The sequence below is a fragment of the Neofelis nebulosa genome, chromosome 4 (assembly GCF_028018385.1).
Source record: "Neofelis nebulosa isolate mNeoNeb1 chromosome 4, mNeoNeb1.pri, whole genome shotgun sequence".
In the NCBI taxonomy this organism is placed as follows: domain Eukaryota; kingdom Metazoa; phylum Chordata; class Mammalia; order Carnivora; family Felidae; genus Neofelis; species Neofelis nebulosa.
This window is the reverse complement of record NC_080785.1, coordinates 83,500,087-83,513,074: the sequence shown is the minus strand read 5'-3', so window position 1 is coordinate 83,513,074 and position 12,988 is coordinate 83,500,087. Positions and strand designations below refer to the sequence as shown.

The 12,988-nt window shown below is 36.0% G+C and overlaps 1 protein-coding gene across 7 annotated transcripts in view; it reads right to left on the bottom strand.

The window, feature by feature from the left end:
- Positions 1–12,988, bottom strand: part of CACNA2D1 (calcium voltage-gated channel auxiliary subunit alpha2delta 1) — a 508,596-nt gene that overhangs the window by 80,118 nt on the left and 415,490 nt on the right. For all 7 annotated transcript variants that reach the window (XM_058725264.1, XM_058725261.1, XM_058725258.1 and 4 more), the window contains 2 exons: positions 12,729–12,887; positions 7,697–7,801 (listed from right to left, as the gene is read on the bottom strand). In XM_058725264.1, the coding sequence (XP_058581247.1) occupies positions 7,697–7,801; positions 12,729–12,887 (264 nt within the window). The remainder of the gene's footprint in view (positions 1–7,696; positions 7,802–12,728; positions 12,888–12,988) is intronic.

The window sequence follows — 12,988 nt, the reverse complement described above, 5'->3', positions numbered from 1 at the left end:
AGAGAAGGCAACAAATCACTTTCCTTACCATCTGTTGAAAAATTAATTGACAATTTTCACTGTTACTATATAAAACACATACCCAGATTCCATAATTTGTAACTTGGTTTAGATTTTAGTGGGCTACAGATTATTTCTTTCTACTATGGATCTGACAAATAGGAAAGACTTTGCTAATCATTTTTTAAATAACTAAAAAAAGTAACAATGCATCTGTCGCGCCGTTATAATTTTAGCGACACTTTATTTTGAAATCCATGCATCATATTTTCCATTTGTTCTTATTCAATTTACTGGTTATTTTGAAATTTTCACATTATAAATTTTTGATGCTTTTGCATTTTTTGATTAATTCTGAGAAGCAAGCTAGGCATCAGAGGACTATTTTCTAACTGGCTAGACAATCTTAAGCGTGTACTGTTAACCAATCTTTTTGCCATTCTACAGAAAATCAAGTATCTTTAATTTTGCTAGGCCTGGGAATTATCTTTCAACTCTGTGTCTGGTTTCACTTTCCTTTATTCATTTGTTTGGATTCTGTGATAGAGTTCATTTTAGTTTTGGCACCATTTTTAAGGAAGTGTCGTACACGCGGGTGAACCCTAAGGAACGGGACTGCTGCAGGTAAAGATCGTAACGTGAATGCATTTTAATATGGAACAGCTGTGTGGAGAGATTAACATGGACTCAGTTTTAAAGCCGTACCTATCTATAATCAGGTAGATTAATTCCCAAGAGTAATACACTTCCAAAGAATCCAAACATTTTGTTCTAATTCTTAAACCTTTTGGCCTCATTAAATTGTGCTGTATATCTGCAGCCTCATTCATCAGCTCTCCGGATGCACCTCATCACACTTACCTGGGTTGCTCTGAATGATTTCTAATGTCATCTGGGTGAAAAATGAATGTAAATGAAGCATTCAGCAGCCACGTTTATGCCAAGCAAGAGGCTTGGGGGGGTGGGGGGGGAGGCAGAATTCAAAGAGTAGTTTTCAGAGTTTTCTGTTAAAGCTCATCCAACTTTATGACTTGGTAATTTTGATATTTTTTGAAAACACAAGGGAACTTTGTTTTAAAGGACGTCTTTTAAAATAAAGTTATAATCAAATAGAGAATTTTTAAGAGTACTGAAAGCATTTTACTACATCTATCAAATTTTATTTTTGCACACTGGCCATTCGAAAAATAACATGGCTAGGGAAATTCTGAGTAATAGATTATGTAACAAATATTAATTATGCAGGTATGGGATTGGTAATATAGGGTTCTAGATCCTGTCACCATAAACATCTTTGCTGCAAGCAATTTCACTGCAAACATTTTGTGGTGTAAATATTGGCTTTAAGGCAATTTCACTGTAAAAGATAAAATCATGAAATATAAAAGAGGGCCATTCATTTAAAAAGACACAACGAAAGATGGAAAATGAGTAACAAGATGTAAAGGAATTTATTTTGCATAATACAAAATATTTGAATTCGTTCCAAACGTAGAATGTGGATTCAGAGCGATACTGCAAAATTCACTGCTCTTATTTTGTGGGTTAACCTAAACACTGGTCTTCAAAGTCATTCATTCATTGTGTTATATTTGTTTTGGTTTTTTTGCTTGTTCATTTGTCTCTTCCCTCGGCATAATACTTTTTTTTTCCTCCTTTGTTTGCTAAAACCTCTTCCTTTGTTAAGAGAGGTATCAGTTTCCAAATACTAGGATGCATAATTGTCACTCAGTTTGCATTTTTTGTGTGTGCTGTGAAAGCCTTCTACACTGTTGTTTCTTCTTGGCATACTGGCACATATCCATTGATAGACATTCCAGAGTTCTATAGGAAATGTGGGTTTACAACTCTGTGTCACAGTATATACCACTGTGAGGGCTAACAGTTATGTAATACAGAAATACATAGAATAATCACAATTATACAGAATTATACAGTATAATACAGAAATACACACAATAATGCATTGAAGGAGAAAGAAATCTAACTTTCAAACAGTTTGAAAAAACAGAACTGTCAAACCAAACTACCAATCAATTATTTTTTTTTATCTCTTATGCCAAAATTGCCTTATGGCCATTTAGTTATGAGGTGAAAATAATTGCAAAGAAAATCCTTGTGGCAAAGATGTTTATGGGATTTTTGCTTATGGCAAAAACACTGAACATTCTGGGTCATGTACACCCTTACATGACAAAGGTAGACAATTAATTATCTTCCATATCAGTATCTGTGGGCTGTGACTCTCTCAGACTGAGTGGGTGGGTGGGTCGGAGGTAGGGAATTGTGAATAAGAAGGAGAAGTTAGAAAGGGGTCCTCAAATTCATTCACAGCCATTTGAAGTCATATATGAAGTGCGTGTATATATATATACACACTACTTTTGGTGGGTATATATACATACTCTAAGCACACATATGCCCTTAGCAAAAGCAATTAACTATACAAAATGATGTCTTGACCAAAGAAAAATACACTCAAAGGTCTGACTTAAAAGTGATCATCTGCTATCATCTATTCACTGTTAATTGATATGGAACATGCGAATACCAACAGATGATTTTTTTTTTGTTTAATAAAGTTTTCCCACATGAGAAAATGCAGGAAGCCATTACACTTCAAGGTAGAGCTCGTAAGAAGGACAAGACAGCAATTTTGCCATAAACGTAATTACTACTTGTTCAGTTCAGGAAGCTATGATCTTCATCTATCTGTCCCTCCTCTTTCAAGGATCTCTGTCAATTATTTTTCTGTTTTGTATCTATAAGCTTTCCCTGTATGTCTCTTTATTAACCTGTAACACAGAATAATGAATTAGCTCTTCCATCCTTAAAAACAAAGTATGGAGATACACACACACACCCATACCTATGTGTGTATCTAAACTATGACCTTGATGGTCTTAATTCCCCCGTGATATTTGCAAATATTTTAGAAAAAAATGTTTTATATTCAGATTTCTCTTTTCTCACCCCTCGTTTACTTCTCAACCACCAGCTGGCTTTTATTCATACAATTTTATATTAGAAAGCTCATGCCAAAGTAGCACACATGGTCTCTTGTTACTGGAGATACAATGGACAGAGGGGATGCCCATTTAAAATAGATATACGGGTGCCTGGGTGGCTCAGTCGGTAGGCATCCAGCTTCAGCTCAGGTCATGATCTCACGGTTTGTGAGTTTAAGCCCCACAAGCTGTAATGACAGCTTGGAGCCTGGAACCTGCTTCAGATTCTGTTTCTCTCTCTCTCTCTCTCTCTCTCTCTCTCTCTCTCTCTCTCTGAAGTAAATAAACATTAAAATGTTTTCAAAAATAGATATAGGGGTGCCTGGGTGGCTCAGTGGGTTAAGCGTCTGACTTTGGCTCAGGTCATGATCTCACATTTGGTGGGTCCGGGCCCGGCATCGGGCTCTGTGCTGACAGCTCGGAGCCTGGAGCCTGCTTCGGATTCTGTCTCTCTCTCTCTCTCTCTCTGAAGTAAATAAACATTAAAATGTTTTCAAAAATAGATATAGGGGCACCTGGGTGGCTCAGTGGGTTAAGCGTCTGACTTTGGCTCAGGTCATGATCTCACATTTGGTGGGTCCGGGCCCAGCATCGGGCTCTGTGCTGACAGCTCAGAGCCTGGAGCCTGCTTCGGATTCTGTGTCTCCCCCTCTCTTTACCCCTTCTCCACTCATGCTCTGTTTCTCTCTGTCTCAAAAATAAATAAAAATTAAAAGAAAAATTAAATATGCATAAATTTGTATGTATGGATATATCTGCGTATGTAGGTAAGCATATATGTATAAGTGTGCTTATCACAAAAACTTTGCTACAGCCACTGAAATTAGAATCACAGAAACAATCAAGTATCTAATTCCAAGAACATCTTAATGTTTATGTGAGGTAAAAATAACAATTAAATATTGCAGAAACTAAGCATTAATTTTCAAAGTTGCTTTGGCATTAATACAAGTGTGTGCCTTTAAGAAAAGTGTGTGCCCATAAAGCACGGGAGTCAGTATGTGAGCAAACAGAGAGACTGTTGCATAAGACTGGATTCATTAGTTTCACAAAAGTGAATGTGATATGAATCGTTTATCATGTGGTTTACTATGTCACAAAATGCTTTGTTTAAAAGTTTAGTTCCTATAAAAGGTGAAGGGGATGAGAAGCAGTGTTTCAAGATATTAATATTTAGACTGGACTTTTTTAGGATGCATAGAAGGAAAAATGGCTTTAAACCAGTAAATTCTTCATTTATTCAATTAAACAATTTGTGATAGTAGAGGATAAAAACTATTGCTTTCCTGATGACATAAATCCTCTTGTATTAAAACAAGGAAAAAAAAACGTTTATGCTATGCCTTCAAGACATGTTATTGTGTTAATCCTGGATGCAAATACAGTTTTCAAGGAGAAAAAAATTACAAATGTAGATGAAAATTACTTCTCTTTTTATACATTTTTTTATTAATTTAAATTTGTTAAAATATATACTCCTTAAAATCAAGATTTGTCTGTGACAAATTCTGACATAATATGTAAAATTCATTGCCACATTAAGAATTCTTCCATTTTATTTTATTTTTAATTTTTTTTAACGTTTATTTATTTTTGAGAGACAGAGAGAGACAGAGCCCAAGGAGGAGAGGGAGACACAGAGTCTGAAGCAGGTTCCAGCTCCGAGCTGTCAGCACAGAGCCAGACACGGGGCTCGAACTCACCAATTGTGAGATCATGACATGAGTTGAAGTCGGTCGCTTAACCGACTGAGCCACCAGGGTGCCCCAAGAATCCTTCCATTTTAAAAGAAGAAAAATATCCAGAAGTAAGTGAGATTCCCGGTGGTAGGTTTGGATGATACATTAATAAAATAAAAGATGATTTATCTAAACTTGTATCCGTTTAAAAACAGTGATATAAATGGTGGGGCTTGTACTTATATACTTCTATCATAAAATCATATTCTTAAAATTATGACTAAATTTAAGGTGCCAAAAGGTCACTTCCAAATGATGAAAGTAAGATTAACTACTAGAATTTTGAGATACAGTTGAATTTTGATTACATTTGTTTTATTTGAGTTCTTTAAAATATGGTAATGTTAGAATTATTTAGAACATTTAAATAAGCTGAAAATTCCTTGCCCCAAGTTATTTTCATAATTACATATTTGTCCTATAATAGAAATCCTGCTTCCAACTTTTGTTAGATAGTCTCAATTTATTTACTGTCATGCATTAAAAACTATCCCCAAATCTGAACTCGCTGCTGGATACCTAGAGTTCAGAGGTAAACAAAACACAGGCCCAGTCTTGTGGGATCTAGTAATCCAGAGAGGGGACCAAGGAGAGCTCCCATGGGGAGAGTACAGTGTAAGGGACATGTAGGATCCCATACAGTGTGCTTTGGGACCAGAGCACAAGCATCCAAACAAACCTGAAGGGGAGGGGGGTGTCAGGGACATCCTCTAGGGGGTGATGATTGCCCTGAATTTTGAAAAATGAAAAGTTAGTAAGTAAGGTAATTAAATATACATTATATCTTAGATTAATGCACCTGGATCTTCCCATTTCTTTTCATTCTGATACTTTTTTGGAAAGAACTATTTATAACATCAAGTTATCATCTGAAAGTATTCGGTCAATGGTTCAATTTATTAACTTTTTCAAAAGAAATGGTTTCTCTATACAATTAAAATCACTAGGTCCTTAGGAAAAAAAGAGAAAAAAACCTCAACCTATGGATGAAACTTATGTCATAACATAATTACAGTATATGTAAGTATTCAAAGAGTTGAGTATTAAAAAGATTTGTAGTGAATTTGATGTTTTATGTGTGTGTATGTTTTCAATTCTTCGATCATAGTGCAATCACATATAGGCTAAAAAGCACCTAGGAGTATTCAAAGTATTCTAAAAAATTTCGTCAATACTGTACCCAATTATTCACAGTAATGTGTCTGCAAAACTATCTAAATATATTAATTCATCTTTTCCCTCTCTCCTTTTAATTCCTAAAATACGTATAAAACAATCTACTAGAGCTCATGATGAACTACACCTCTCCAAATGGTGAAAACAGCAACTAAAACCAAAGTGAATTGGCATTTTCTTCAATAGAGAGTTCTTCTGGATCAATGTGTAATATCTGTTGGAATTCTTGAAACACAAGAAACAGCTTATGATTTATCATTACATTCCTAATGGATCCTTAGCATTTTAGAAAAACGAATGAAGAATCATTCTCTTATCAGATGTGAAGAGTCAGTCAGAAAGTTGAAATAAGCTGATGGTAGGATTGCTAGAAAGATAGTTAGTTACAGTTGATATCCTCTGCAGTATCAGCAGGTTTAGGTACATGGATGAACGTTCGAAATAGGTCTCCCAACAATACTTTTTTCTGCAGTTACATAATCACTGAAACAAATATATTACAACCTCAAAATTTCTGTCTTCACATTCCTCATTCCTTACGGAAATAGCATACTTTAAAAATATTATGCATATTAAAGAATTTGTCTAATATATTCTATTGAGTGTGTAAAACTGAATAAAGGAAACTTCCTCGAAAATGGTGTTGGGAAGCCAGAAGGGGAAGGGGGAAGTCTCAGGCCCTAACACCCCTCATCAGGTGCAGATCCCAATAAGAAGAAGTACTTTGCATTTGCAACAAAAACAGCCTACTTTCCCACTCCAGCAGGAGAAAGAATTTCTCTTTGCCCAGGAATGAGCTCAGCCAATAACAAAATATCTCAACTCAGCCAAGGAGAAACCATCGCCACCCTGAACGCTGGCTTTCCTCCAGTGGGTTTTGGCTCAAGCAGTGGTTTGCAACTCTCTCTTTTTTTTCCCCTGCAGAGTTCCTCTTCTTTGATATGGATACTTGCCTACCGCTTGCCATAGCTTACATGTCCTGAGCTGGAATTCTTCTGCTATTCCTGAATAAACCCATTTTGCTGATAAAATAACTGGCTGTTTTACTTTTTTTTTTTTTTAATGTTTATTTATTTTTGACAGAGAGAGACAGAGCATGAGTGGGGGAGGGGCAGAGAGAGAGAGGGAGACACAGAATTGGAAGTAGGCTCCAGGCTCTGAGCTGTCTGCACAGAGCCCGACACGGTGCTTGAACTCACAGACCGCGAGATCATGATCTGAGCTGGTCAGACACTCAACCAACAGAGCCACCCAGGCACCCCTGGCTGTTTTACTTTGAAAGTTGACAAAATAAAAATGATTTTCAAATAAGGGTGCAATTTTTGCTGTTATAAATTGCTTCATTTGGAAATCTACAGAACAACGTCTATGAAGATAATTCTTAGACATATGTAGGAAGTTTTAGTATTACTATAATAATTAAATGATCACAAAGTTTTCCTAGAAAAGCTTAAACTGTTCCTATTTTTCCATTCTCTTCTGGTTACTCTCTTCCTATAACATTTTCTCATACAGAATTTATACATAAGAAACAGATAGGATTTTATAGGTCCAAATTATTTTATTAATAAATTAGATAGAAGGTAATTAAGGATCACATAAAAAGTATTATGCTGAATAATTCTGTAACTGTGTCAGTGGTTTATAATCCATGATCCGTATGACTTTATAATCAGCATGCTAATTTCCCCTCTTAGTGACCCTCCCTCACATCTCTTTAAAAACCACGTACATTGATACCAAAATGAAAGAAAATACTAGAAAATCACTCACTTTTTTATCTTTGTTGTATTTGGCAAATATCTCCTGGGCTCTCTCTTCTCCTCCATCCGTGAACAACATGATAATCTTATTGCAATTGGCTCTAGAAACATTATACTGTAAATAAAATTTAAAAAATGTGTATCATTCACACACAAAAAGGTAAGGAATATGAAGCAATAAGGAAAGAGCACGAATAGACTGCAAGGAAGGGTGTAGTATCTGTTTAGTAAGTATACTCTAAAGAACCAGTTCTCGGGTCAGGCCAGACCCATCTCTACAAGGGACTCTCCTCACCCCCCAGATATTCATGGGTCTCACTTCCTTTCGGTCTTTGATCAAGTGTCACCTATCAGTGAAGAATTTGCTGAAAATGGCTTTAAATTGTACTCTTTCTCCCAGGTTGTATTTTTCTTCATAGCATTTTACATTGTTTTATGTATACAGTATGTATTTTATTTGTTTGCATTTTGTTGGCTTCCCCTGATTGAATGTTAAGTGCTGTAAGGGCATGAAGTTTTGTCTTGTCTGATCGTGAAGAGCCTGACATGTAATAACCTCTCAGTGGTTGATTAATAAATGGATTTTAAATGAATGGTTATGTCAGTTTTATGCCTCTGTAATTGTACCAGAAACATATAAGTGGTATTAATGAAAAATGTGCATACCCTTCCGCATGTATTTTCAATCCACTGACAAACATTTTTGCTCCCTGTCCTCTTCCTTCACCGTATTTTATTCACTTTACCGCCCCAAACTGCAAACTTCTAGTTGATCCCTAACACCCAGCACTCTTTTGTATCTTTGTAAAGGCTGATATCTAATCCCAGAATACCCTCCTATCCTCTCTCAATCTGCCACACATATTCGAATCCTGAAAGACTCAATTCCAAAGATAAATCCTCCCTTAAACCTTCAGGTCCCCAAAGAGTCAGACAGAGGAAAACAGTGATTAGCACCAAAGGGCCACTAAGATGAAGAACTAATTTAGAAAGCTGGAGATCTCTGAGGTCTGAAATCATCATCTCAAGCTCCTACTGTTGTGAAATGTGTTTGCACAAGTGTTGAGAATAAAAGATTTCACTACTTTACGAACGCTCAGCTTCTCTGAAAATGTCAAGCCTCCAGCTCAGTACTGCTGAATGGAGGTATAATGCAAGCCAAATTTGTCATTTAAAAATTTAAAAAGCCACACTAAAGAATGTCTGAAAAATATCTGAAATTAATTCTACTAATATATTTTATTTAACCTAGTCACCCCCAAAATATTATCAATTGAACATGTAATCTATATGGAAATTATTGAGATAATATACATTTTTTCTTCTTTCACAGTAACTCTTCAAATTCTGGTGTGTATTTTATGTTTATAATGCATTTCAATTCAAACCAGCCGCATTTCAAGTCTCAACAGCCACATGAGACTTTGAGTAACATAAAGGCCATCACAGCCCTGGCCTTAAAATGATTACTATTTTTGAAAGAAATCATTCATTCTCTTGTAGTATTTAGGTTTCTTAAAAAAAAAAAAAAAAATCTCACTTTTCAAAGAAGATAAATCTCATTTCCTGTTGTAAAAGTTAATCAAGATAATATTATGCTCTACTGATGAAAAGATCCCATTTCATATAATGGCATCCCATTGACTAGGCCATTAGAACACTGGCAGTTAAAGCTTTAAACCAAGTATTATGAAAACTCAAATACTGACTAATATAATTTGTCATATTCAAGCATAGTTCTTTAAAGAAAGCCATCTGAAAATTGGACTTATCAAAAAGTTTCATATTTTATCATCAAAATGCTTTCGTGAAAGGTGTTGAAAATCCCTTAACTAGAATTAATTTATTTGATGATTTCATTTTATCTACATATATGAGATGGGCAAAATAACCCATACCTAAAAGACTGTTTCATAAAGTGATTCAAGATTCTTCCTTAGGACTTGGTTTCAATTTTGGAAGTAATGTTGGTATTGTTATTACTCAACACAAATACGAGGGTGGGTAAGGACGTTGGGTCGTGCTGATCATTTGTGTAATTAGAATAGTAATGTTTCCCAAGAGAGATAGATATTAGGACATACAAAAAAGGCGGAATGAAGAAATGTTTTGCTTTCAACAAGATTTTTCCCCAGGAGGAGCCTCCTTAGTAGACACGTGGTCCAGCAAAGTCAGCAACTAGTCAAAGGAAGTGCAACTATCTAAAGAATCACGCAATCATAACAATTATATGTTACCGAGTTGTAACAAATTAAGAAAAGGAAAGAACTCGACTATTTCAATAAAATGACAGTACAGTTGGTAACTTATTTTGTTATTTCATAACAAATTATATTACGTATCTTCTTGCTTATCCTTGTATTCTGTGTGGCCAGTATACAGCCCAGAATCTATCATACTTATACTTTTTTTTTTTTTTTAAATGCATCTCCGTATATTTGTAATATTTTCTGAAATGCAACTGAGGACTAATTCAAATCTTAATTTAAGGCGTACTGTGGGATAAATGATACGTTTAATTCTATTTGATACTTGCTTTAGGGATCTTAATAATAGACCTTGCAATGACAAACAAAAAACAGAGAATGACATTGTGCAATAAGGCGACTAGAAGTACTTGGAAGAGGTAACAAAATACCCTTCAACTTTGAATAAGGCAAGGCATGACATGTGGGAAAATTACTTTAAACTGAAGAACTGTAATACGTAAGGGACACGTGGAAAGCAGACCAGATGAGACTGGCTTCAGGAATAAATGAGAACAGATTAAAAATAATTTACAATTGTAGAGGCAGTACGAGAGGCCAATAGGAGTTAAATCATATTTTATCAGCAACTAGTAATGAATCTGGGAGTTAATGTGGCCTCTCTACTGAGACTGGCTCTGAAATAGTACATTAGGCTTGAGACTCCTTATCATTTCACAACTGAAACCTGAATAGGAGGGAACGAAGTGAGGCAAATTAACAATACCAAGAAGAGCAATTAAGATGCCGCCAACCTGGTTGTCTCAAAAGAAAAAGAACTTCCTTGAAAAAAACTCCACAAAGTTGTATTTCTTTACTACAGAAAGAATACATCTTAATGTAATGGTCAATTACATTTGAATTTCAAAGTTCTGAGTTTTCATCCTTCTATGAGCCAACATACATCATTTCATAAGCACATGCATTTTACCAAATGTAACTCCCCTGGGAACTACAACACTGAACTACTTGGCTTTTCTGTCTCCTTACTTGCTGATCTAATGCTATCTAATAAACATCACCACCACAAACTCGATATGTCTGAAATGGAGCTATTACTACCCTCACATACCTCTACTTAGATTCCTATGTTACCAGCCACCTAGCATTCTAGTCCAGAGAACTATCTGATTATCACCACATCACCCTCCTTAACATTTTTTTGCCTTTACTCCAACACCAGGATTTCTATAACAGCTAAACTTAGAACACTCGTTAGACCATGTCATTCTCATATTATAAACTTTTCATTTGCTCCTAAACACCTCATTAACTGATACCCCATGGCCTTTTTATTTCCCTTGCAGCTCCCGCATTGCTATGTCCCAGCCATGCCAAACCACCTGCCATTTTTCCAATGTGCCATGCTGTCTTATACGACTGTGGCTTTGTCCATGTTGTTCTTTTTCTCTGAAGTGATTTTCCCTCTCTCGTGTACCTACCTAAATTCTACTCATTCTTCAAAATCCTGTTTTCAAGGAAATGCCCCACTTTCCTGACCTCCTTTGGGTAAGTCGAACTCCGCCTCAGTAATGTTCAAATAAATACACTGTGAATGCCCTATAACAGCACTAACGCATTGTACTAGGAATGATGATTTACCATGTCATGCTGGACCTTCTTGAGATCAGACAGCCTTGTTTACTTCTGCTATTCTAGCAATAGTAATGGAAATTGTGAGGCACACAATAAATATTGGCTGAATGAACAAATGAATGAGGCAACCAATCAGACATCTTGAAAACTATTTTAGAAGCCTTACTTAGGGAACAACCAAGTCCGACTTGCAGACAAGACTGCATTTAAGGGCCTATTCGGTGACTCAGCAAATATGGTTTGAATGATGAGCTGACTCTGTACCAGACACGTGCTAGTCATTAACTATAGTAATAATGACCATGACTCCAATACCAAGGCAACAACCCACACTCACATGAGGTTTGCTATGTGTCGGGTTCTGTGGACAATCCTGTCTACGGCCCTCTCTGCTGTACATGCCATGGTATAAGTGAGGAAACCAAGGTATAGAAAGGTTAGGTTCACAGTCTCAACCATTGTGATAATAGTGCCTCATGAGAGATAAAAACCTGAATGATGACTCCTGCTCTAGAAGAGCTCAAAATGACAGACAACATGGCCACTTGAAAACACTAGTCCACAGCGTGAGGTATGTGCTATGGTATGGGGCAGGCAGCAAGCATGCTGTAGTCTGAGAGTCTAACTGGAGACGTGGATGGGTGATCTGGTGAGGGAGAGATCTTCACTGAGGAAGAAATTCCTGCTCTGAGACTTATACACTGTTCCCCTTAATGTTTGCCATTTGGACCTTTCTGGACATTAGGTAACAACTTTAAGAACCAAATAGATGTTTGAAACTAAAACATTTCTACCAACCGCTGGATGACTGAAAAACACAAGTTTCCACATAAATACGGCAGCAACTGAAATCAGAGAAAAGAAATGATATTCTAAATACGCCAACTAAGTTTGAAGTGCTTATGCAAAATTAAATAATTACCGTATGAATGTTTCTTTTGGAAAGACAGTTCAAAGAGATGATGGAAGAGAAGATCTAAAAGGAAAAGAATGTCTACACGGTGTATGCCTTTGAGTTCGGGATTTAAAAATAAAAGTAGTTCAAAGATTTCTACTGCCTGGACACATCTGCTTTTTAAATAAAAGAAAAACAACAGTTATGTAACTGATAGTTACTGGTAGTAGTAACTACCAGCCTACTGAAATTCATATGCTATGATTCAGTAATAAAAGAGAAAAGGGGATGGTATGGATACTTACATTAAGCAGCTGTTCGAAAGCAAAACTAAAGCCTTTCTTATAGTCTGTGATTCCTTTTGCTGTGATGTTATTCACTGCATCTTTCAGCACTTTCTTATTTCTTACGTTGGCTTGGACAAGGTGCTGAAAACAGCTCACATCCTGGGCATTGCTGTTAAACTGTGAAAGACACAAAAGTAAATACACAAATGAACATGAAAATCAATCACACAATTTTAGTTGCATTTGTGACTTCTATGTCCCAATCCTGTTGTGCTTTT